At 40.0% G+C, this 25,661-nt stretch overlaps 1 protein-coding gene across 2 annotated transcripts in view; it reads left to right on the top strand.

The window, feature by feature from the left end:
• Positions 1–23,903, top strand: part of NDC80 (NDC80 kinetochore complex component) — a 61,476-nt gene extending 37,573 nt beyond the window's left edge. The window contains exons 13-16 of one of the 2 annotated variants that reach the window (XM_053206148.1): positions 7,603–7,695; positions 8,936–9,066; positions 11,329–11,431; positions 23,473–23,903. In XM_053206148.1, the coding sequence (XP_053062123.1) occupies positions 7,603–7,695; positions 8,936–9,066; positions 11,329–11,431; positions 23,473–23,610 (465 nt within the window). In that variant the 3' untranslated portion in view covers positions 23,611–23,903. The remainder of the gene's footprint in view (positions 1–7,602; positions 7,696–8,935; positions 9,067–11,328; positions 11,432–23,472) is intronic. The other variant, XM_015084267.3, reaches the window with a different exon arrangement.
• The last annotated feature ends 1,758 nt before the right edge of the window (positions 23,904–25,661 follow it).

Genomic DNA, 25,661 nt, shown 5'->3' with positions numbered 1-25,661 from the left:
TAAGCCTAATTAGTTTAGCATCTCTTCTTTTTCTGGAGAGATAACAAGTCTTTTGGGAGGTTCTAGAAGCCCTCCAGAAAATCTCAAAGTTAGTTTGAGGTTGAAAAGTTAGTTCGCTTTGGAGAAGTTTGTAGGAATATCAAGAGGTTTTAAGATACTTTGTCAAATAAGATCATAGGTCACTGTGAAATAATACTTAGTTATCCATTTAACTATGGTGACAAAGACTTCACAGACAAATACAGAAAGTAAAATAGTTATAAGTAAAACTTAGCTCTTCTAGTAGAGAATGCTCAGCTTTCTTAAGTAATCAAAGACCTGATAAAAACAACACAGGAAATTATTTTAAGAAAACAAAATCTTTGCTTTCTAGGCAGATTACTTTAAAAGTTAAGAAAAAAGTTTGCTTAAATTTCTAAATAAGAGTGGACGAGTAATCTAAGAAAACTTTGCTCTATTAACAGAAAGAAAACCACATTCTAAGTTTGTACTAGCTTATTTTTTATATTAAAACTGTCTTACTTCATTAAATTTATTCTTTTTTTTTTTTAAATGTTTATTTGAGAGAGAGAGAGAGAGAACAGGGGAGGGGCAGAGAGGGGGGGGAAGAGAATCCCAAGTCCCTGATCCGGGGCTCAGACTCACAAACCGATCATGAGCTGAGCCAAAATCAAGATTTGGACACTTAACCGACTGAGCCACACAACAGCCCCTAAATTCATTCTAATCAGCCAACCCTGACCACACATAGAATGTGTTTCCCTTATTATTTCTAGCAATTTCAGTTACACATAGTAGAATTTTTAACCCTTGGAAACTTAATTTCTAGTGAAATCTAAGTAAGAAATTATAAATTGTCTTTTCCATTACCATTATATGAATTAGCAGACTAATAAATACTTTTTTATGACTTTAAGAAACATGTGCTTTCTCACAGAAGATTTGTCAGAGCAGCATAACACATGTTTACTAGTAGACCCACATAGCTTTATAGTTCCTCTGTAAAAGGAAGTAAAAAGTGGATAAACCGATATTCAGTAATTAATGTTTCAGTATTTTATCTTATTTGGAAATAATATGAATAGTGAATGAATTTAACGCAACTCACCGTTTAACTTAACCTAGCAAAACTTTAAAGTTCCAGGTTAAAAAAAAAGATTTGGGAAAACTATTTAAAAATTCACCTAAAAACTTTTTATCTAATTTACATCCATTTAATATACTTGTTCTTTACTGTGTTTTTTTTTTTTAACATTTTTAAAGTTTATTTATTTATTTGGAGAGAGAGAGAGAGATGCAGAATGCCAAGCAGGCTCTGTGCTGAGGCTCTAACTCACAAACCAAATGATTATGACCTGATTGAGATCAAGAGTCAGATGCTTAACTGACTGAGCCACCCAGGTGCCCCTTTACTATGTTTAGTTTACCCTCCAAAAGTTTATTAAACAAAGTCACCCATCAGCCCAAGCAAATTTTTCTTGCTGACAAATTTTGTAACAGATAACATTAACTCATTTGATTGATAAGCCCAGGTGGAATAAGACTTGTATGTAAGTATTTTATTCAATGTTGATAACTCTTAAGGAAGGTTTATTTTAATTAAATCAACAAAGTTAAGGTAACTTAAGCACTTAGGTGATATGCATTCAGAAAGCATTTGGGTTAGGGGTGCCTGGGTGGCCCAGTCGGTTAAGCATCTGACTCTTGGGTTTTGCTCAGGTTACAATCTCACAGTTCATGAGTTCCAGCCCTGCATCAGGCTCTGTGCTGACAGTGTGGAACCTGCCTGGGATTCTCTCTCTCCCTCTCTCTTTGCCCCTCCTCTGCTCTATCAAAATAAAAAACTTAAAAAAAAAAAAAAAGAAAGAAAGAAAGCATTTGGGTTAGTTTCTATTATATTTTAACAATTTTTATGAATACTTTAAGCACTTATTTAAGTCCAGTTAAATAGAGCTTTTTTACAGACTAATTTTAGTAAGACCGTCCAGAGGCAGAAAATACCACACATCTATAACACACATATAATAGACACACATAAACATGTAAACAGAGACCTTATAACTTGTGTTTTTCATTTTTTTCTTGATAAAAATTACCTTCCTGAAGTTGTACTTTAACAGGTACATCTCAAAGGCACCAGGAAAGAATACAAGTTACAAGTCATTTAAGATAAATAGAGGAGGTTTGGGGATTGTTTAAAATAAAAATAGATGAATTTTGTATTGTCTCTAGGGCTGCATTTCTGGTTTTGTAAAGAAGTGAGTAAATTTAAAGATCTAATTGGCTTTGTTCAACAGTTCATGAATCAGGCAGCATCCCATTTAACAAACAGAAAAGAGCTTCAAAGGACTATAGAAAGGAAAGTTTTTAAAGGCAGGACAAGGAAGTCATAAACCAAAAAAGAGGATTATTTCAGGCAAAGTCACCTCCCCTTGAGGAACAAAATGGTCTTATTAGGCAGATTATTACCTCATTGGTGCTAACAAATTCTAGACTTGACCTGTTAAGATTACATCCCTGGGGAAGGTTGAAACTGCAATTAGATCTGGAGAAACAAAAACATAGTTATGAAGGAACTTGTCTATTCTTTTTTTTTTTTTTTCTTTTTTAAGTTTATTTATTTTGAGAGAGGGAGAGCATACAAGCAGGGAGGGACAGACAGAGAGAATCCCACTCAGGCTCTGTTCTCACAGCAGGACTCAATCTCATGAACCTTGAGATCATGATCTAAGCCAAAACCAAGAGTTGAACATTTAACCTACTTAGCCACTCAGGTACCCTGGAGCTTGCTGTTCTTGATTACTGGTTGCATTCTTATTCTATAGGCACCAGATACCATTGAAGATTTTTAAGAGAAAGCAGAACACCTGTGTATTTTTTTTTTAATGTTTCTTTTATTTTTGAGAGAGAGGGAGGGAGACACAGAATCGGAAGCAGGCTCCAGGTTCTGAGCTGTCAGCACAGAGCCCAATGCGGGGCTCAAATGCATCAACCATAAGATCATGACCTGAGCCAAAGTCAGACACTTAACCAACTGAGCCACCCAAGTGCCCCAACACCTGTGTATTTTAGTAAGCCCACGATGTTGGCATTTTGAAGACTAAGTTAGAGGTACATGAAACTAGAGACACACAGTTAAGAGACCTAACAGTATCCTGAGTGATAAGTAAAGCCTCAAACCAAGGCTATTGCAGTGACAATGGAAAAAAGAAATATAAAGATTGAGACTATGTAATTTAGTGGTCTATTTGGATGTGAAGGTTAAGGAAGAAAGAAATTAAGAATGCAGGTGTCCACCTTTGGTATATGCTGTTAAAGGAAAAGAAAAATTAGCCATGACACTTAATGGTGGTAAGGTAGACTTTATTCAAGGGGGAGCTATTACAAAGAAGTTTTATAGTAGGTGAGAAACATTGGGCTTATCTCCAAGTACAACTGAAAGAAAAACTGGGAATTAATAACCAAGGAGTAGTGTGCAGATCAGTGGATAAAAATTTACTGAGGGAAATGCTAGGGGTAAGGGAGGATTCTGTCTAAACCGACCTAATAGGGTTTATACTGAAGGCAGGTCAAGGTGATCAGATATCAACTGGGAGATGTTGGAGAATGAGGAACCTGATTAGATATTGAGGTTAGGGATTCTGATTAAATTGTGTTAGCATGGTTCTTGCTAAATCTGAACAATATAGAGGACAAACACAAGCCAGAAAGAGAGGTCAGGGGCACCTGGGTGGCACAGTCATTTAGGTGTCTGACTTTAGCTCAGGTCATGATCTTGCAGTTTGTGAGTTCAAGCCCCTGTCGAGCTTTGTGCTGACAGCTCAGAACCCGAAGCCTGCTTCAGATTCTGTATCTCCCTCTCTCTCTCTCTCTCTCTCTGCCCATCCCCACTCATGCTCTGTGTCTCTCAAAAATAAGTAAATATTTAAAAAAAGAAAGAAGAGTTCAGGAGAGCATGAATGGTTTGGTCAAGAAGAGGATCTTTCAGTGGTGATATTCTAGAACGTTGATAAAGAATACAAGAGAAGGGTATAGAAGAATTTCAGGCTGGGGTATGCTGAGTTTCAGGTCTCTAGGACATCAAAGTGGAGAATGCCCTGTAGGAAGTTGAAGTTTGGGCATAGTTGTAAATAAGTATCTCTTAGCATGTAGTAATTAAAGCCAGGAGATCTTTCAAGTGTGAAAATGAGAGAGAGACAGAAAGAGAGAGAAAGAGAGCTCTCACAAGTGAATAGATAAGAATACAGCAAAGATCAGAATCCTGGGAGAACATCCACTACCAAAGTACAAGCAGAGAAAGAGAAATCTGTAAGGAAGAATTAGAAGGACCTCTCAAAACTTAAAAGAGAAAACTAGGAGCTTCCATGGTCATAGAAACCAAGGAAGGGAATTTCAGGAGGGAGTGATCAGCAACTACAAATGTTAGATAGATATCTAATAAGATTAAGTCTGAAAGGTGTTCATTGACTTTAGTAATTGAGATGTTACTGGTGATATCTGCAAAAGCAACTTCGTGAAGCAGAGGAACCAGAAAGCATATTATTATAGACTGAAGTTTAATGGTAGTAGAGGAAGATGCTGTAGAATATGAATAGTTTACTCTCTATGAACTACTACAAATTAGACTATCACAAAAGTTTGAGTCTGAGGAAAGAAAATGGAATAATAGGAAGTGGTGTATGGAAAAGGTTTTCATTTTTGTGCAGTGGGGTTTTTTGGTGGGGGAGGGAGTTGTTTGGTTTTAAAGATGAGTGCGTTCAGGGGCGCCTGGGTGGCTCAGTCGGCTGGGCATCCAACTTGGGCCCAGGTCATGATCTTGCAGTTGGTGGGTTCGAGCCCTGCGTCAGGCTCTGTGCTGACAACTCAGAGCCTGGAGTCTGCTTCAAATTCTCTGTCTCCTCCTCTCTCTGCCCCTCCCATGCTCATGCTCTGTCTTGCTCTGTCTTTCAATAATAAATAAACATTAAAAAAATTGTTTTTAAGATGAGTGCATTCAAGGGAAAGATAGTAAAGTTTAAGAAATTATGATCAAAAAGGATTGATGGATTTGAATATGGTTCATGAAGAAATATGAAGGCTTGGGGTCCAGAAAAGAGCTAAATGTGTTGCTTATCTTCATGAGTAAAATGGGTGTCCTGCATCCTGAAACTGACTGGAAGGAAGAAGGAAAGGTCTCAAACAAATATTTTGGTTGGGTTGACTGAAGGCAAGAAGTGATGGAATTCTACTATAGTGGCTTCTGTCTTCTCAATGACAGAAGAAAAAAAAAATCATCTAATTAAAGTAACTAATGATATCTTCTTTGCTTATAAACTGCTGGACACTTGCTTATTGAATGAATGAGTGAATGAATGAATGAATGAATGAATGAAAAATACTAGAAGAAGTATGCCAAATATTAATAGTGGTTCTTTGGGATTGTAGTATTATTGGTAATTGTTATTTTCTTTAAGCTTTTCCTTATTTGCCACCATGGAAATGTATATTTTTGTAACTGGAGAGGGGAATATTCAATTGATGAAACTTTGATAAAGCTTACATGGAAGGTAGAAGCTGCTCAGAGATAAGTAAACATGATTTTGACCAAACATGACAGCCTAGTGGAAGTCTGGTTATTTGGGTGTCCATTGGTCTTATTGCAGGTAAACTTAATGCAACAACTTGTTTAATTTGGTAGTTATTTCAGAAATAATATGTCTTTAGACTGGAAGTTTATAGTGTCAAGGCCAAGGGCACATTGTCCCAAGATGTGCCATTTGGCATGCAGCTTATTTAGAGCTGAAAACATTCAAGGCCCAAAAGACTCAGAAACTTTGATCTCCATCCCCTAACTGCCTAAAAGAATTTAAAGGATCTGCTCCCAGAAGACAGCTATCACCACAGATAACTATAGTATAATACAAACTGGGGGTGGTAGACAGGGAGGAACTTAGCAAAGTCCCTTTGTTAAAATTCCTTTCTGTGTCCCATTGTGTCTGTGTGGCCCAGCAAACATTTGTTCAACAAACACTTACTCTTTTCATCTTCCCATGAATTGCTGTCCTTTTCTTGAAGTCCCAGGCCCCTACCCTTATCCTTAGTTCAGGATAACACTCATACTTCATTTTGCCTGTCTTTAGAATCTCATATCTTTGTGGATTCCCCATACATACGAAATTAAATTTGATTCTCTCCTGTTAATCGGTCTCATGTCAGTTTAATTCTTAGATCAGCCAAAAGAATTTTAATGGCAGAGAAAATTTTTTCCTGCCCAACAGTAGCTTCAGTAACTCCATCCTTTAAAATAACTTGAAAGTCAGGTGGTATAGAAAAGTCCTGGGAGTTAGTAGAACATGTAGTTTGGAGTTCGGGGCATATGCTGGTTGCATGATCCTAAGCGAATAGCATTTATTGTAGCCAACTCTTCTCATTTGTAAAATAGGAAAAGAATATTCCTTACTAACGGACTTTGATAATTGAATGTGAAGTATATGCAAGTTTTTTTAATAAATATGTAGTCATTTTACCATCCTATCTTTTACCAAATAACAATTGCTTCATTAAATTTTTCCCAAATATATATATAAACATAATTTTTTTATAACTTCATATATGTGTTGAATCGTTCTTTTAAGGAAGGATCCAGCAGGGCGCCTGGGTGGCGCAGTCAGTTGAGGGTCCAACTCTTGGTTTTGACTCAGGTCATGATCTCATAGTTCGTGAGTTCGAGCCTCACATCAGGCTCTGCGCTGATGGCTTGTAGCCTGCTTTGGATTCTGTCTCTCCTCTCTGCCCCTCCCCAGCTTGTGCTCACTCGCTCTCTCACTCTCTCTCAAAAATAAATAAACTTAAAAAAAATATATCCAGCTTATTTATACATTTTGCTATATTCTGTTTCATGCAAGAAATACCTTCTTGGTCTAGCTGGAAAACGTTCCGTATTAATTACTGGTATCACCTGGTATTAGCACTTGTTGACAGGAATTGAACTTTGGAAACACTTTTTTTTCTTTAGTTTTGGTTTCAACAGATCTTAAAGCTCAAAGTTTAATAAGACTAAATGTGGTTACTTTATTACTTTTTGGAAGGAAGCACTGACTAATAACCAGTTAGCAGACATCCAATGAAATCACTATTCATACTTCTCTTTTCTTCTAGAAAGTAAACAAATGGGAAACTAGATAGCTAACAAAATAGATCAAGTCTAAGTAAAGCTAGACTTCAACACTAGAGGGCAAAACAACTTATATGTACTAATAAATTAATATTAAAATGTTAAGAGTATATGTAATATGTATAATATTGTTACAGTATAGAGCTTAAAGACACTCCCACAGCTACTATTGGAAGAAGTTATTGGTATCATTATTTTACTGAGAATTAAGCCACATTTTTTATTCCTAACCAATGCCACTCTGCATTTAAGTATTATATGTTAAAAAACATAAGTTTTTTTGTTGTTGCTTGAAATTCCTCTTTGGGGAATAATAAATTTGGGGTATAAATGATAGGTGAGAATAACGTGGTTCAGTTAGTAGACTTGATAATATGAAAGTTCTATAACTTATTAAGATGTTTTTGATGTATGGTTGTGATTTCTCAACCAAACTTTTTTTCCCCAAGTTAAATACAATGATAACAGAAAGCAGGAGAGGTGTAAGAACTCTGAAAGAAGAAGTTCAAAAGCTGGATGATCTTTACCAACAAAAAGTTAAGGTAAGAACTTTGTCATAGTCTATATAGGTGAGCCAAACTATGTCATAATATTTACATGTTCCGACATCTAACTGAATCTCTAAGCCATATCCTATAACTTGTGTTTTAGTCTCATCTTCCAAAGTTTATTTTAAAGAGTTATTTTGTTCTTTTAAAGGATTTTTTTCTGGAATTGGGCTGTTATATCCTAGAACATGTTTACTGTCTAATTAATATTTTAGACTTGCTTATAAGATTCTGCATGCTTGTAAGACCAAAACATGTTTTAAAAATAATCTCTTCTACCTTTTATAGAGATTTAGTGTTAAGTACTCCTAAAGCATAAACCTCCAGTAAGGCCTGTGTATATGGGATAGCCTGTAAAGAGTCATTGCAAACTGACTATCTTGACCAAATTTCAAAGACCATTTGTATGAAATCTAGAATGTGGGTTCATTTCCCACCACCTCTAATTCATCCCCTTTCTGGCCAGCATTTTACTTAGGGAAGCACTCATGTGACTGTTCATTACCACCTATCCAATTTAGGTGAAAATTTTAGTCATACCAATATTATTTACTTGGTTACACCAAAAAAGTAGCAGGAATTGAAAACTTATCTCTTGGCCGTGTACTGTATTATGTTTAGGGACTATACATTTTGTTAGGCAGGGTAAAATTTTTAGAAAATATGCCACGGTAATGTGATCTACATGTGAAATATGAGGCAATTGGTAATCATTTGTATTTTTTCATATGTTCTCCATGACAGTACCTCAGTTTATTCTCTTAAAGCACTGCAGTGAAAGGCTCTCATATTTCATTTTAAGAAACCTAAGAATTGATGACCCTGAGCTCCTTTGCCTGTGCATAATTAATACACTTGTGAAATAAAAGTAGTATGAAAGTGACCCACATTTTTGCCTATATAAAAGGCCTTTTTGATGATCATAGGAAAAATTCAAATCAGTATCATAAGATTTCCTATAGTACATACTTGAAAATACTGCTGAGTGAATTCTATACAGGCCTGTTGAGAAGGTCACATTTAGATTGCATTTAAGTTGACACTATAAAATTCCCAACGGAGCATTTTAAAGTCTCTTACATGTAAAATAGTACACATTCTGAGAATACAAATGGTGATGCAACCTGATTTTTTTCCAATGCTTCACATATATATGGTACGTGGAGTATACATAGTATATGCAGTATATAGAACTTGAGTATCACACACCACAAGGGTGGCTTTATCTTGATAGGAAGCTGAAGAAGAGGACAAAAAATGTGCCAATGAGCTGGAGTCCTTGGAGAAGCACAAGCACCTGCTGGAGAGCGCTGTTAACGAGGGCCTCAGTGAAGCTATGAATGAATTAGATGCTATTCAGCGAGAGTAAGTTTGTGTCACCAAGATTTATAATGTGTATTTTCAGGTTAATTATTTAACTTTTTACTAGATCTTCATTTATTTGCTTTGATTTATATTATAGAGCTATTTGGGGGAGAAGGAGTAATGAACAGTACTTACATGAAAGCAGCTTATAACTTGAGATACTGTCCCTAAACAAATATATTCTGCAACTATTATAAAAAATCATTCCTTTTTAAATGTTTTTATTTATTTATTTTGAGAGAACACATGCGTGCAAGCAGGGGAGGGGCAAAGAGAGAGGGGGAGAGAATCCCAAGCAGGCTGCATGCTGTCAGCGCAGAGCCTAATGCAGGACTCCATCCCATGAATAGATCATGACCTGAGCCGAAACCAGGAGTCAGATGCATAACAAGACTGAGCCACCCAGGTGCCCCAGGAATCATTTATTTTTAGATCTAATTAATAAATAACTTTTAAACCCTGAAAACAACATAAAATTTTAAATCAATTTAAATACTTTGGCTATTTGTTAGTATTTTTAAGATATGTATACTTTCTAGAGATCACATGTATTATATAGTAAACTATATACTATAAATCATACAATCGTTCTATAACACAACTTGTGTCCTCATAATAGGCACCACAAAATCATGCAATAAAAAATCAGGACTTATAGGAAAATTGAGATTAGGGCACAACACTCAAAATCTCTGTCAGTGACACAGAAACAAAAGATAGGAACCGAACAAAAATGTTAGCACAATTGTACACATTGTAAATGGTTAAGAAATACATAAATGCTATGATAAATATGACACTTTATCTTAAAAAGACTTGAAGTTTGCCTATGGGAATGAGCATTCAAAAGGTTGCAACTTGTAAATTATTGAGATGGGGTGGAAGGAGGATTACCTAAAATCAGATGGAAAGGTTTTTTTTTAATGTTTTTATTTATTTTTGAGAGAGAGAGAGAGAGTGAGTACAAGCTGGGGATGGATAGAGAGGCGGACAAAGGATCCGAAGCAGGCTCTGCACTGACAGACCCAGTGTGGGGCTTGAACTCACAAACCATGACCTGAGCTAAAGTCAGACACTTAACCAACTGATCTACCCAGGTGCCCCTCAGATGGAAAGATTTAACACCAGATGTGGATGCATGTGGCTCATCACACAATGCAATGAACTGACAGAGCTGGTACACACACACATTTGTGGGCTAATGTGTTTTGTGTATTCCTTTGCATCTGGATTCAGCTGAGTACAGCTTTCTACATTCACTTAGTGTTTTCTCAAGAAGGCAAAGGCATATAGGAATGCCTGGCTGCCTCCATTGGAAGAGCATGCAACTCTTAATCTCAGGACTGTGCGTTTGAGCCCCACGTTGGGTGTAGAGAGTACAAAAATAAATAAATAAACTTTAAAAAAAAAGGGAAGGAAGGAAATGGCATAAGCAAATACAAATTTTGCATTATGCTCAAATTGCTACATAATATATCAGTCCAGTTGGAACAAATACATATTTCCAAACAAGCAGCTTAACTGTATATATTATGTTACATTTCTTAGAAGTTCTTCATTATCAAATTACACACTGTCAAGTTTTCTCTCTTGGTTTCCCTTATTTTAAACCTTACATAGGAAAAGTTTTAGCCACATTGTTTATTAACAGTAACTAAAATAGCGACATCCCTTTTTGAAAGAATATTCTGCCTTTTTGTATATAATTCTCTCATGCAACCTATGTAAAATCAACATACCGAATAGGTAATCCATATGCTCTTTTTTCTAAAGTTTCAATAAAGGGGCCCTCAACTAAAAAAATTTCACTTTTAGGTTAGAAGTACAACCCTTCAGAAAATCATACCTCTTCATTTGCTTATTTGTAGTTTAGGGATAAAAAACTCAGCTGAAGGGTTTTTTGGCTTGCAGTTTTTGTTTTTAATTTGAATTTGCATGCCTAAAGGTAAGACTCCCACTCCCCCATTCAAATGTATTTAATGCCTTGCCCCTGAAAGCATTTAAGTTTACAGTCTTTTTGGAGATTCAATTAAGACCATTTGCTCCCAGATGTTATATGTTAAAGCATGAGGCTTTGGTGCTGTATTGTTTTGTTGCTTGCAAAGGATCTTTGAAAATGTTTTTTGGTTTCAATGGTTGAGAAGCAAACAGCACATATACAATCACAACGTGGTCTTATTGAATATGAAAAGAAGTGAGCTAACTAGAACTGATACATTAAGTTTTTCCTAAGCAACACAAATAAGACTGTTTATTCTACAGATACCAACTAGTTGTGCAGACCACAACCGAAGAAAGACGAAAAGTGGGAAATAACTTGCAGCGTCTTTTAGAGATGGTTGCTACACATGTAGGGTCTGTAGAGGTAAGTGTATGAAGGTCTCCCCTACATGCTAAGAAAGCTTTTTAAAAACGATATTTCCGTTTTGCTTCTACAGATACAAATGATAAATTGCATTTCTATGGAAAATATGTTCTAGTGAAAATTTATCAGAAGAATCTTGTTTAGTGGTATGGTAAGGGGACATCTGTGCATTTCATAAAGTAATCTGTTTTTTTCACATAAACAGCATATAATGATATTTATTATATCATGTGCCAAGCCACATTCTGCATACTGAAAACATATCAACACACTTTAGAATCCACTAAAATGAAAGAACATGTGTTATGACAAATATTTTTCCTCTTTGTTAATTTCATGTAGAGTACTTATAAAATATTGAATAGAGTACTTAGGAAACATGAAGCATAGCTTGAAAGTTCAACAATAACACTATTCCTCCAATCTGCTGTACGGAGTCTAAAAGCCAAGGCAAATGCTAAACTTTAAAATTCCTGGGTAGTTTTTTAGATGGCAATATATTTCCAATTGTGAATGGATTAAGAGGAAAAAAACTCATTATATCACATTGACAGTCTTCCATTTATTGAAAACGGAACATATGGTATTGTTACAGCAAATACGTGACACCCAGAAAGAGACAAGTGACACGCACTCGGAAAATCAGAAAAGACTGTTTATTTTGCACCAGTGCTAGCCCTGCGGAGTCACCTGCAAAGGCTGAGCCCTGAGCCCTGGTGCTGGCCTTCTTTCATGCCTGGCTAGCTTCTAGGCACTTGGAAACATTCTATTGGCTGCACCATGGGGTGGGGTACTATCGGTTGTACTACATGGGCAGCTGGCTGATGCAACTGAGGCAAGCAAGATTACAGAAGCGAAAAGCATGCAAGGGGAGTATCCAGCCTCAGACATCTGGCTGGCCCCTTTTTTATCTGCTCTTGCCCGCATTCCCTCTCATTACCCCCTCTTGATTCTCAGGCTTCTGTAGCCTTAGAGAAAATCAGTTTGTGGGGGGCAGAGAACCCCTTGCTGTCACAGGAGGAGGGGCAAAAACCATTCTGGCTTCTTCCTGCTGAACAGGGGCATCAAAGGGAGGGGTGTGATAGGTAGGGTTCTTCATCCAATGGGGAGTAGTGACAGCTATAATGGTCCAACTGGAGCATCATCTGGAGTTTATGGCTTCTAGGCCAGAGGAAACAAACCTGGTTAGCATGTTCAGAATATAAGGACCAAACAGGAGGGCTATGAAAAGCATTAGGAGAAGACCGGCTCAAGGGAGGATCCAGGATGCCCAGTTCCATATGTTGCTCCAAGAGTTCCATGAGTCTGCTAATTCTTGCCTCCGTTTGATGATCCACTCCCTTAGTTGTTGGGCCATATCTCTAACTATCCCTGATTGGTTAACATAGAAGCAGCATTCCTCATTTAGGAAGAGACACTGTCCTCCTTTTTCAGGAGTTAACAGGTCTAGCCCTCTCCTGTCTTATAAGACTACTGCTGCTAAGGAGTCTACTTGATCCTGTAAAACCACGAGACATTTGGCCACTCATTCTATGTCATCCATTAGGTCCTTGGATAATTTATGATAATAAGTGGTTGAGGAGTTAATAGGGTAACATTTACAGTTGCCTGTGTGATTGGAGTAGCTGCTTAAAGGGGCGGGGGGGCCTGTGGAAAGCAGAGCCATCAGGCTCTGGCCAGACTGGGATTGGTATCATGGAGGAGGCGATGAGTTGTACTCAACACCTGGTGCAGACAGGGATCTAAATCAAGCGGTCTGCCCAATTCAAGTCTAGGCAAAGGCCAATAGGTTGGGTTAGCAGTGACCCAACAGGCATGGAGAACATCAGGGCAGGTTGGATCAGGCAGCCCCCAATAGCGTCTTATTTTTATTTTTCCCATCCAGTAAGTTCTCCCATTCCTGTTAAGGTAGTGATCCTCCTGGCATTATAACATCTGTCTGGCATGTGGGGATAAACAATGGCACAAAGGCATGGTATTATCTCATCTTTTATGGCCAGAGGAGCAAGAGAAGGAATGGGAATAGGGAAGGGAATATGAGCAGAGGAAGAGATAGTGGAGTAATAGGGCAACCTGGGCCTGTAATATAGGGCTTTCCCTCATGGAGGCAAAAGACAGCAGAAGATCCTTGACACATCCCTCCAGTCAGGGAGGAAGGTTCCAAGAGTGGCAGTGGTAAGTGGAACAAGTACACGGTTGGTAAGTGGAGAAGATTCCTTTTGAGCATGTTAGAAACAGGTATATGTGCAACAGGGATAGGAGACAAGGCTGATTCAGCATTGGAGAGAATGATTCCATCCTGAGGTAGGAGACAGTTATAAAGGCAGAGAACAAACATGCAGAGAAAGATATCAATCACAACTCAGATCATCTACAGCTAAGGAGAATAAGGCATCCTGACACTAATAAGTAGAAGAAGGCTAACAAGGTTTTGTGACTGAGGTGCCAATCTGCAGGAATAACTTGTGTCGGCCCCTACAGCAAAGAGTATAGCAACAAGTATGGAAAGAGAAATAGGGATGACAATGAAATTTGAGAGAACGAGTTGCTGTAATTCATTTAGGTCACTTCATGATTTCCTTAAGCTTCTGGTTATAGAGTGTTCTCAGGTGTTGGCTGCAGGCTGCTTATCGTCTGCCATCTTCTTAAGGGTGATCTGTAGAGGACTTTTCTGGTTGGCAGTTACTTTCCATTCCAAGTGGTTATCAGGTGACAGATGGGCTGCCTCTACTCGTGAACGGTGGATCCAGGCAGTTAGTCCTGCAACCTTGAGGGCTATGGGCATGGTTAGCACAACTAAATAGGGTCCCTTCCAGGTAGGTTTCATTGGTTCCCTTTGCCGATCTTTTATCCAAACCTGATCCCCAGGTTTTTGAGGGTGTACAGTTGTTCCTAGGGAAATGGGTATCTTGTCTGTCACCCATCTATGTATCTCAAATATAGTTTTCCCTAATCCTTTTAGTTGTTTTTGTATTTCCAAATTCCCTAGCTCTGTCAAGTCTCCCCTGAATTTGACTAGTAGGTGGGGTCTTCTGTATAGGATCTCAAATGGGGAGAATCCTATTTTTGTCTGTGGTGTACAGCATATTCAGAGAACTAGGGATAGTATATCTGGCCGGGGCAAGTTAGTTTCCTGACATAGTGTGGCCATGGCTAATTAAGGGTCTGGTTCACACATTCCACTTTCCCTGAACTCTGGGGCCGGTAGGCTGCATGTAAGTTCCATTGGATACCTAGGGTTTTGGACTTGTTGCAGCACCTCGGGCACAAAGGTTGGGCCGTTGTCTGAGCCTATGGTTAACGACATTCCATGTCTGGGAATGATACCCCTTAGCAGAGCATTAGTTGCTTCTCTTGCTTTTTCGGTGCATGTAGGGTAGGCCTCAACCCAACCTGAAAATGTGCAGATGAATACCAGAAGAAATTTATATCCTCCAATGGGTCTTATTTTGGTAAAGTTCACCTCCAAATCTTCAAAGGATGCTTGACCACAGCATTAGATTCCCATGAGCCCATTAGGGCCTTATTTAGCGTTATTTTGAGCACAGGGGCAGTGTTGAGAGATCGAGGTACAGAGGGATGGGAGTCGAGCAATTACATAGTAACAGCTCAGTAAGATTTCACGGGCGGTTTTTCCTAGGCGGGTGAGCTCATGCTTTTGGGAGAGCCACCTGGTGGGCTAGCTGTTCCCATATATATACTCTTTGGTCTAGAAGTACCCACCATCTTTCTTTTGTCTGGCTTCCCTTTTCCTGTTGTGCCCATTTTGTTTCTTGGATTGTGTACCTTGGGGAAGTTGGCAGTTCCAGGACCAGCATGATTTTCGAAGGTGTTGTTTGTTCTCCTGCTGCTTGTTTAGCTGCAACGTCTGCCCATCAGTTACCTTCTGCCACTGAGTCTTTTTCTCTTTCGTGTCCCTTGCAGTGAATGACTGCTACTTCCCTTAGTTCCCAGACTGCACTTAATATTTTCAGGATTTCTTCCTGATTTTTTATTTCTTTTCCTCCTGCAGTCAAAAGTCCTCTCCTTGTAGAGAGCCCCATGTATATGTAAAGTGGCAAAGGCATAGCGCAAGTCAGTGTGTATGTTGACCCATTTGTCTTTACTGAGTTCTAGTGTTCTTATTGGGGCCCACAGCTGCTCTTTGGGCTGACCACCCTTGTGGAAGGGCCTTTGCTTCTATGACCTCAAAATCAGAGATTACTGCATAACCGGCATGTCTTTTGCCTTCATTCATGAAGCTGCTGCCATCGGTGTACAGGATGAGGTCAGGATTTTGTAAGGGCCTGTCTGATAGTTCGGGTCAGCTAGAATATACTTCATCAAGTACCTCTAAACAATCATGCTCTGGGGGCCCCACCGCTGCCAGCAGGAAAGTGACAGGGTTTAGAGTTTTTACGGCTTCCAGTCTTATTCATGGGTCTTCCTATAGTAGTCCCTGATATTGTGTCATCCCAGCATGAGTTAGCAAGTGTTGCCCTCTGGCATTCATCATGGTAATAACAGAATGGGGAACCTTAATATTTAGGTTTTGTCCCAACATGAGTTTATCTGCTGCCTTGATTAAAAGTGTGGTGGCTGCCAGGGCCCTCAAACAGGGTGGCCATCCTACTGCAACTGAGTCAGTCTGCTCTGAAAGGTATGCCACTGGTCTTTGCCAAGGTGCAACGAAATTCCTGGGTGAGAACCCCCAGGGCTACCCCATTGCTTTCATGTACGAACAGGTTGAAATCTCGTGGTACCTCTGGGAGTCCCAAGGCTGGTGCCTCTGTAAGTTTTGTTTTTATGGTCTTGAATACCTCTTCTTGATTAGGGCCCCAAAAAAGGGGTGCCCTTTCTTCCCCCCTTTAGTGCTTCGTATAGAGGTCTAGCCAACTCCGAGAACCCTGGGGTCTATATTCAACAGAATCCTGCTGCTCCCAGGAACTCTCGGATCTGCCCACGGGTAGTGGGAACTGGAATGGCACAGACTGCCTGTTTCCTTTTGGCTCCCACCATCCATTTACCTTGGGTAATTTTGAAGCCCAAATACTTAACTTCCTGTTGACAGATCCGTGCCTTTTTCTTTGATACCCGGTATCCCGCCTCTGATAGTAGCCTGAGTAGGGCCCTGGTTCCTCCCAGCTTTTGGTTTGCATGCAACTGGCTAGCAGGAGATTGTCCATTTATTTATTGGAGGAGTCCCATCCCGGAAACCTGGCTAAGTCAGATGGCAGCGCCCCACAAGTTTGGTGAATTTTTGAATCCTTGTGGCAGCCTAGTCCAAATGAATTGTTCCTGTGCCCCTGTGGTAGGGTTTTCCCATTCAAAGGCAAATAGGGGTTGACAATTAGGCCTTAGCTAGAGACAGAAGAAGATGTCCTTTGAATCCAGACATGTGAGCCATCCTGCCTCAGAGGGTATGAGTCCTAGTAGAGTGTATGGGTTAGGCAACCCTGAATGCAGTGTGATGACTGCTTCATTAATTGCTCTTAGGTCCTGTACAGGGTGGTAATCATTTGTCCCAGGCTTTTTCACAGGCAGCAGGGGAGTATTCCATGGGGACTGACATCATTTTAGAAGTCCCCATTTGAGTAAACTGTCCAAGTGTGTCTTGATCCCCAGGTGTGCCACCCGTGGGACCATATATTGGTGTATTTTGACTGGTTGAGTCCCTGGCTTTAGGTCAGTTAATATTAGGGGGTGGTTTTTTTGCCAGACCAGGGTGGTTTCCTTCTGCCCAAACTGAAGGGAATTCAGCTTCTAGCTTGGGGGCCACAGTTGGCTCACCAGGAGGGGAAGTGTATAATCTCTGTTCCTCTTCTCGTGGAATCATCAGGGACAAAATCATGGGCTGGGTCTTTTCATTTAGGCACAATTGTATCTCTCTATCCAAGGTGAAGGCTATTCCTGCACCCAACTTGTCAAGGAGGTCTCTACATAACAGTGAGACCAGGCAGTCAGGTAGATACAGGAATTCATGAACTGCTTGGTGACCACCCAGCTGGCATTGTTGGGGACCACAAAATGTCCTTTGGGTTTGCATCTCAGTGACTCCTATGATGGTGACTTCTCGACCAGACAGAGGTGCCACCTTCTGTGTCACACAGAGTGTTCAGCCCCAGTGTCGACCATGAAGTCTATTGTCTAGCCTTGGGCTTCATTTTGACCATGGGCTCATGGGGGTCCAGTTGGATAAAGCCAGTTTTTCCTAATCAGAGTCCACTCCTGCCAGTCCAATCAGGTCAGCCTTGTGTGGTTCTGGTTAGTAGTGGCAGGCTGGAGCAGAAGTTTTTGGTTTTCCCTTTTGGCATTTGGGGCATTCATTTTTCCAGTGTCCAGATTCCTTGCAGTAGGCACATTGATCCTGTTCCCGTGGTGCCCTTCATTTTTGTTCTTGAATCCCTTGTGGTTTCTGTGGGGCCCCTTCTAGAGGGGATGGTCGCCCCAAGGCTGTGACCAGCAGAGCTGCCTTTTGTTTCATTCTTTGGTCTGCCTCCTTTCTAGCAACTCAATCCCAATTTACAAAAACCTTGTTGGCAATTTTCAGTAGTTCAGTGGGATTCTTTCTAGAGAATCCTTCCAATTTTTGGAACTTCTCTCTAATGTCACTTTGGGCCTATCCCATGAAGGTAGTATTGACCATGTGATGGTTTTGGGGGGCTTCTGAGTCGAATGGAGTGTAAAATCTGAAGGCTTCACGTAATCTTTTATAGAAGTCAGCTGGACTCTCTTCTGCTTTTTAGGACCTCAGATACCTTTGCCATGTTGGTGGGCTTTTGGCCCCTGCTTTTACCCCTTGGAGGGAGGCAAGTCAGTATCTTTCTAATCTGGCCCTTCCCACTTCTGTGTTGGGGTCCCAGCAGGGTTCTCTTCGGGCATAGCCTCCCATGCCCAAGCCTCAAAGTCTAGTTGTCCATCTGGTGCCTGAGTCTGGAGCCTTTTTCTGGCTTCGGTGACTATTCATTGGTGCTCTTCTGTGTTGAAAAGGGTGAGCAGAAGCTGCTTACAGTCAACCCAAGCAGGGAAGTGAGACTGAAATATGAATTCTAGGAGATCTATCATCACCTGCGGCTTCTCAGAGTAGGGCAGTATGTGCTGTTTCCAGTTGAGGAGGTCAGTAGTGAAGAATGGTTGGTAGTAGAAAATTGATCCCCCCTCTCATAGGATCCCGACAGTGGCATCCTAGTCTCCCCTAGTCTCCCACAGTGGCATCTGAATTGCCATTAGGGACCTTGGACCTTGAGCTGTAGACCTAAGGCATCTTCCTACCGGTTCAGGTGTCTCTGGTTGGGGTGGACTGGCTGCCGGCGGAGACGAGACTGACGGAAGTAGACTGTCAGGCAGGCAAGGTTTCCCTCCCTCAATTGATGGGGTGCTGGGGGCATGTGGTGGTAGAAATGGAAGAATTTCTGAATTTTCCTGGAAGATGGGGGGCAATTTTTTCTGCTGTGAGGTCTTCTCGCCCCGTGGCACTAAGACCCTTCATTGTCCCTTACTATTAACGCAGAACCGGACTCAAGGAAGCTTGACTGGGGCTATTTCCAGCCATTGATCAATGTATGGGAATGGGTTCTGGTGGCCCGGGTCTCCAGTAACTACTTTATAAACAGCTCGGACTGTGGGGACATCTAGGGTGCCCTCAGGGGGCCAGCATATACGGAAGGTAGGCCATTCTAATTCACAGAGGGTGTGTAACTTCCCGGGGGTCAATTTGACCCCATAGTCACCTGAAAATCCCTTTTTAAAATTCTTAATCATATACTCCAAAACCATTGGTTTTGAGGAATTTCCCCCCAATCCTAGTATCCTAGATGGGTCCCTCCCAATGTACGGTGTCACAAGACAAACACAAGAGAAGAGGTTGTTTTATCTGCCTGGCCACTCCCCTCATGGGGATTAGACATCTCTTAGCATTGGCAGGTCAGTATAAAACCCCTGACTTGGATCCTGCCTTGAGCCATATGAGGTCATCGGAATTTCAGGGTGGGACCCACTCAAGCTCTGTAGCCAAAACCGTGGAGCACAGGCATTCAACACACACATTCAGACAGATTACAGACTTCCACCCAAGACTTCCCTGTTCTGTGTCGTACCTCTGTCGCCTGGGAGGTGATCAAGCTCCCCTTTCACCTCTAGAGTGAGCCTGAACTCACTCTGATGTCCCCGGGACACTTACCGATCTGACATCCTGAAACAGGCCTTTTCTATTCCCCTGGAGTCTGTTCAAGCACATTGGTGGCCGGCTGTTGTCAGGCCCGGCAAGGGTCGGGGTCCAGTGAAATCACCGGTGGATACGCCTTCCTTTCCGTCACACGGGCTGGTGATAAGTGGCCTCTCCGCTGGCCTCCAACAGTGGTGGCTCAACAGGCCAGCGTGGCTGTCGACTTCCTGGCCAACGCACCAAAAATGTTACAGCAAATACTTGGCACCCAGGAAGAGGGAAGCAACATGCACTCAGGGAATCAGAAAAGACAGATTATTTTGTACCAGTGCCAGCCCAGCAGAGTCCTCTCCAAAGGCTAACACCTGAGCCCTGGTGCTGGCCTTCTTTTATGCCTGACTAGCTTCTGGGTACTTGGAAACATCTTATTGGCTGCATGGGGGGGGTCACTATTGGTTGTGTTATGCAGACAGTTGGCTGATGCAAGAGGCAAGCAAGATTACAGAAGCCAAAAGCATGCAAGGGGAGTGTCTGCTTCAACATCTGGCTGGCCCCTTTTTTATCCTCTCTTGCCGGCTTTCCTTCTCAATATCCTACCTCCCCTCCTTTCTGCTAAAAGACATTGATCTGCATTTTCTTGTTTGCCAGTGCTCTTCACTTTCCTAAGAACTAGGAAAAACATGCTGGATCCTACATCACAAAACCTGGATTCTACCTACTTCTTCCTAATTCAGCCACTTAATGGTTCTATAGCCTTCCATGGATTCTTTTTCAACCAGTTAATTTGTTAAATTTTAACCAGAGACCAGAAAACTATTTGAGTAATTACTTTCTCATTCTCCAAAGGATGATGTATAATAGATGCCTAAAAGAAAAATTCATTCACAACATATAATGGTTGGCACATAATTGGCAAGTATGGAAGGAGCACATAAGTCTACCAATCATCTTTAAAACCTAATATGGGGAAATTTTACAATTGGTGAAGTTTGAAGAAAACGGGAGTTTGTATCTAATGGTATCTTTAGAAGGAATATTTTTCCTCTGGGGCAAAGCATTTCTTTGAGCAGTTGCTGGTTGGAGCCTCATGTAGGTCCTCATATGGCTTGGTATTCTAGACTAGGAGACAGCAAACTACATATAGTCCACAAGCCAAATTATTTGGCCCTTTTCGGGAAGAGGTTTCTGACTCCTGTTCTAGACTCCTTCCTTCTTGAGGGGCACAAAATCTTTTTTGTCTGTTTAGATGCTCAAAAATTGTTGTTAAGCTATAATAACTAATCCATTGTAGTATTGATGCATATAAACCAATCTCTCTGATTCAGAGTACAGAAATAGATGATGAGCAAAGACAAACTGATTTATGAGAGAGGTACTATTGCAAACCAGTGGGGTGAAATGAATTTTTCAATTAACGGAGTTGGGATTCCTACCTTAAACCCTAGAAACAAATCACTTCAAGATGGATTAAGAAATTAATGTGAGGCTAAATTTTTAACTTTTAGAAGAATTACGGGCACTATATATACACCTCAGGAGTTGTAAAGAAGTTCTTAAATTAGACACAAGGAGTACAAACCACAAAAGAAATTATTTATAAATTCAGCTTTGTTAAAATTAAGATCTCTATATCAAAACATGAAGAGTGGAAAGGTAAGCCACAAAACAGTAGATGATATTTTTTAAACAACTTAATAAAGGGAGGCACCTGGGTGGCTCAGTAGGTTGTATCCTGACTCTTGATTTCAGCTCTGGCTCGTGGATTCAAGCCCTGTGTTGGGCTCTGCGCTGACAGTGTGGAGCCTGCTTGGGATCCTCTCTCTGTCTCCCTCTCTTTCTGCCTCTCCCCTGCTCATGCAGTCTTGCTCTTGCTCTCGCTCTCGCTGTCAGATAAATAAAGGGAAGGGGCACCTGGGTGGCTCAGTCAGTAGAACGTCTGACTTCAGCTCAGGTCATGATCTCGCAGCTTGTGAGCCCGACATCTGGCTCTGTGCTGACAGCTTGGAGCCTGGAGCCTGCTTCAGATTCTGTGTCTCCCCCTCTCTCTGCCCCTTCTTTGCTTGTGCGCGCTCTCTCTCTCTCTCTCTCTCTCTCTCTCTCAAAAATAAACATTAAAAAAAAATTTTAATAAATAAAGGGAAAAAAAACAACTAATAAAGAATTAACATCCAGATACATAATGACCTCTGGAAAATAAGTGCAGAAAGTGGGCAAAAGACTTGAATGGGAATTTCACAGAAAGCTAATATGGCCAATAAACATATGAAACGATACACCACTTCCCACCCTTAAGAAATTGGCAAAAAAAAAAAGTTTGAGAATACTAAATGCCAGCAAGAATATGGAGAATCGCAAGTTTTTATTTATACTGCTCAGGTTTTAAATTGATGTTAACAATTTTAGACAACAATTTGGCAATAAAATGGTACAGTTCCATTCTAGGTATTTAATTAAATTTTTACACTGTGTGCTGGGGTACTGTACTACGTTGGCTAGTATTCCCCCCAAAATTCATGTCTATCCAGAATCTCATAACATGACATTATTTGAAAATAAAGTCTTTGCGGATGTAGTAGTTAAGACGAGGTCATACTAGATTAGAGTAGGCCCTCAATCTAGGGACTAATGTCCTTATAATAGTCCATGCGAACATGGAGGCAGAAATTAGAGTGACACACCTGCAAGGTAAGTATTACCCAGAACTGCTAGAAGCTGGTAAGAGGCAAAGGATTCTTCCCTAGAGCCTTGAGATAGAGTGGCCCTGTCAGCATCTTGATTTTGGACTTTAATCCTCCAAAACTATGAGAGAATAAATTCTTGTTGTTTCAAGCCATCTAGTATATTGTAATTTGTTACAGTATAATTGAAATAGTAAGAAAACAACCCGTTTATTGGCAAGTGCACACACCATATCAAAAGCATTAAACCATCATTCACATGAGAAAACACCCTATATTAGTTTCCTGTTGCTGCTATAACAAATTACCCCAATTTAATGGCTTAAAGCAACACAGATCTATTTCCTTATATTTCTGGAAGTCAGGAGTATAAAATGGGCCTCCCAGGCTACAATCTTTCTAGAGACTCTAGAGGGGAATCTGTTTGTTTTTTTCCATTTTCTAGAGCCAACTACACTCCTTGGCTTGTGCCCTCTTCATCTCCAAAGCCAACAGCACAGCATCTTCTATCCCCTCTGACCTCTCTTCTGTCTTTATATTTTCTCTCTGACTCTCACACTGCTGATTACCTCTTACCAGGACCCTTGTGATTATATTGGACCCACCAGGACAATGCAGAATAGTCTCCTTTTCTTAACATCCTTAACATAATCACATCTGTAAAATTCCTTTGCTGTGTAAAGATAACATATTCACAGGCTCTGGGGATTAGGCCATGGACATCTTTGAATAGGCTGCTATTCAGCCTACCATACCTGGGAACAAATAAAAATTCGTTTGTAGTAAAATGGATAAGTAAATGTTGATATATTCATGAGTAGAAACTATATAGCAGTACATAAATAAACTGAAACTATCTGCATTAACATCAGTGAATCAAAGTACTGGGTGGAAAAAAGTCAAAGAATATTATATTTAATATCATTCAGTAAATATGAAGGTTAAAACCAGGTACCACTAAACTAGTATACTGTTTAGAGTTACATACATACATATCTGTGTGAGGTGGAGGGTAAAGTATAAAGAATAGCAAAGCACTGTTCAGGAGAGTGTTTGGCTCTGGGGAAATGATTAGGAAAGGGCATAAAAGGAGATTCAAGAGCATCCCTTTTACTCCTGCCCTTAACAGTTGTTACATGCTTGTTTGTACACTTCACAATTAAATTCTTTGAAAGAAATTAATGTTTTTTATATTAACAATTGTTTATTGTTTCTACTAGAAACATCTTGAAGAGCAGATTGCTAAAGTTGATAGAGAATACGAAGAATACATGTCTGAAGATCTCTTGGAAAATATTAGAGAGATTGGAGACAAGTATAAAAAGAAAGCTGCTCTACTTAAGGCTTCTGATGAATGAAGATAAAATTAAGCAAGAACTTTATTAACAAGTGTAAATTTTTAAATGTCCTTTGTAGGTTCGAAAAATCTCTTAACATATCCTATACCCCTCCTTACAATGAAGTCTCATGACCATATCTTCCCAAGCCTGTGAAATATTTTTGTATCTTTTATAAACCTAGTTTATTAATTTAAAGTATGTATAACCTGAAATTATGATAACTTGTTGGATTGTTGTCTTTAGGTGTGAAAGACTACTTGTATTATGTACCCAGAGTTAATAAAATTACATCAATAAAGTGTGTTTTTCCCTGATTTCTCAACTGAACTTCAGATGGTCAGAAGATAGTTATTCTCATCTAAACCAGGAGTCAACAAACTGGACCACATGCAATCATACCCATTCATTGACATATCTGACTGTTTTCATACTACAATGGCAATGTTTATTATAGGAGACAGAGACCATATGGCCTGCAGAGCCAAAAATGTGTTCTATCTGCCCCTTTACACAAAGTTTGCCAGTCCCTGGTATAAACTATACAAATGTCAGGACTCTTTAACTAAAAACATGGTCCAACTCACTCCTTATTCAGAGCCAAGAATCTTTCTGGTTTCATGCTACCATTACTCTGAAATAAGCAGAAGAATATGGAATGTGAGAATCAGAAGAAATAAAATAATCTTCTTCAATCCCCTTATTTAGAGATGAGAATTCATTTCTAGAGAAGTTCTCATTTACTTCTGATGACACCTCTTCATAACAGTAGAAGCCACACAGGAACTTACACATTACGCAACTCTGACTACAGCCAGCCACAGGAGCTGTGAAATACGTATGTTTTGGATAGTGAGGAAGTGGTAAGATTTTTGGAGGTCTAAATTGTTAGGAAGCTCCTTAAATTGAACTGACATCTGCCCCCAGTTGAACTTTCTATTCAAACTTTATTACAACTCTAATGCAAGTCAGAATGAAGAACATGTTAAAATGAAATGTACACAATATAAGAGCCCAGAATGGAATTCCAGCAAAACTTTGTGAAAGGAGGTCACACAGCCTGAGTGGGATGAACAAAGACAGGTCATAATTGAGAGATAATAGGACACGATTAATAGTCACCATTGTAGTCGAGAATCTTGACTCTTAACATGCAGCAGAACCTTCGTCAATGATGGAAATATTTTATCTGCACTATCCAGTATGGTGCCAGCCATATGTATCTATCGTGCACTCAAATGACACATCTGTTTATTACAAAGACAGCTCAAGAGGTTTACCACTCAAATGTGGTATGGAAATTGCAGCATTAGCATCACCTGGGATTTGGTGTTTTAGTTAAAAACACTCTTGGCCCCACCTACTGAATCAGAATCTGAACCTTTTATAGTGTATTGACATAAACTATACATATTTAAATTTTTGTAAGTTTTGACATCCATATACACCTAGAAAACCATCACAAACTAATGAATATATCCATCACCACTAAGTTTCCTTGTGGCCCTTTGCAATCTTTTCTCTTGCCCCTGACAGCTGTCCCACACCTATCCCCAGACAAGCACTGCTCTCCTTTCTGTTACTGTAGTATAATAATTTAGTATATATGTTTCCATGGCTTCTTGCGGAATATTTTGAGATCTATGTTTTTTGGGAGGTCCAGGTTGCACTGGATATCAGTAGTTCATTTCTTTTTGCTGACTAGTGTTCCATTATATGAATATATTGAGTTTGTGTATCCATTCATCTGTTGGGTATTTGGGTTCTTTACAGTTTCTTACAAAGGAAGTCATGAACATTCAAGTGTTTGTACGGACATATGCTTTCATTTCTCAGGTAAACACCTAGGAGTGGAATGGCTAGTTCATACAAGGTAGGGGCATATTTGACTTTTATAAAATTCGTGAAATATTTTCTATAGTGATGGTACCATATGTTCCTACCTACAGTGTATGAGACTTCCCAGTTGCTCACATCCTTACCCACATATAGTATGGTCAGTCTTTAATTTTAGACATCCTAAAGGGACCTAAAGGGGTGTGGTCCTATCTCATTGTGATATTAATATGCAC

This window comes from Acinonyx jubatus, chromosome D3 (assembly GCF_027475565.1).
Source record: "Acinonyx jubatus isolate Ajub_Pintada_27869175 chromosome D3, VMU_Ajub_asm_v1.0, whole genome shotgun sequence".
NCBI lineage: Eukaryota > Metazoa > Chordata > Mammalia > Carnivora > Felidae > Acinonyx > Acinonyx jubatus.
Note: the sequence above shows the minus strand (reverse complement) of the source record. Positions and strands in the feature narration are given on the sequence as shown.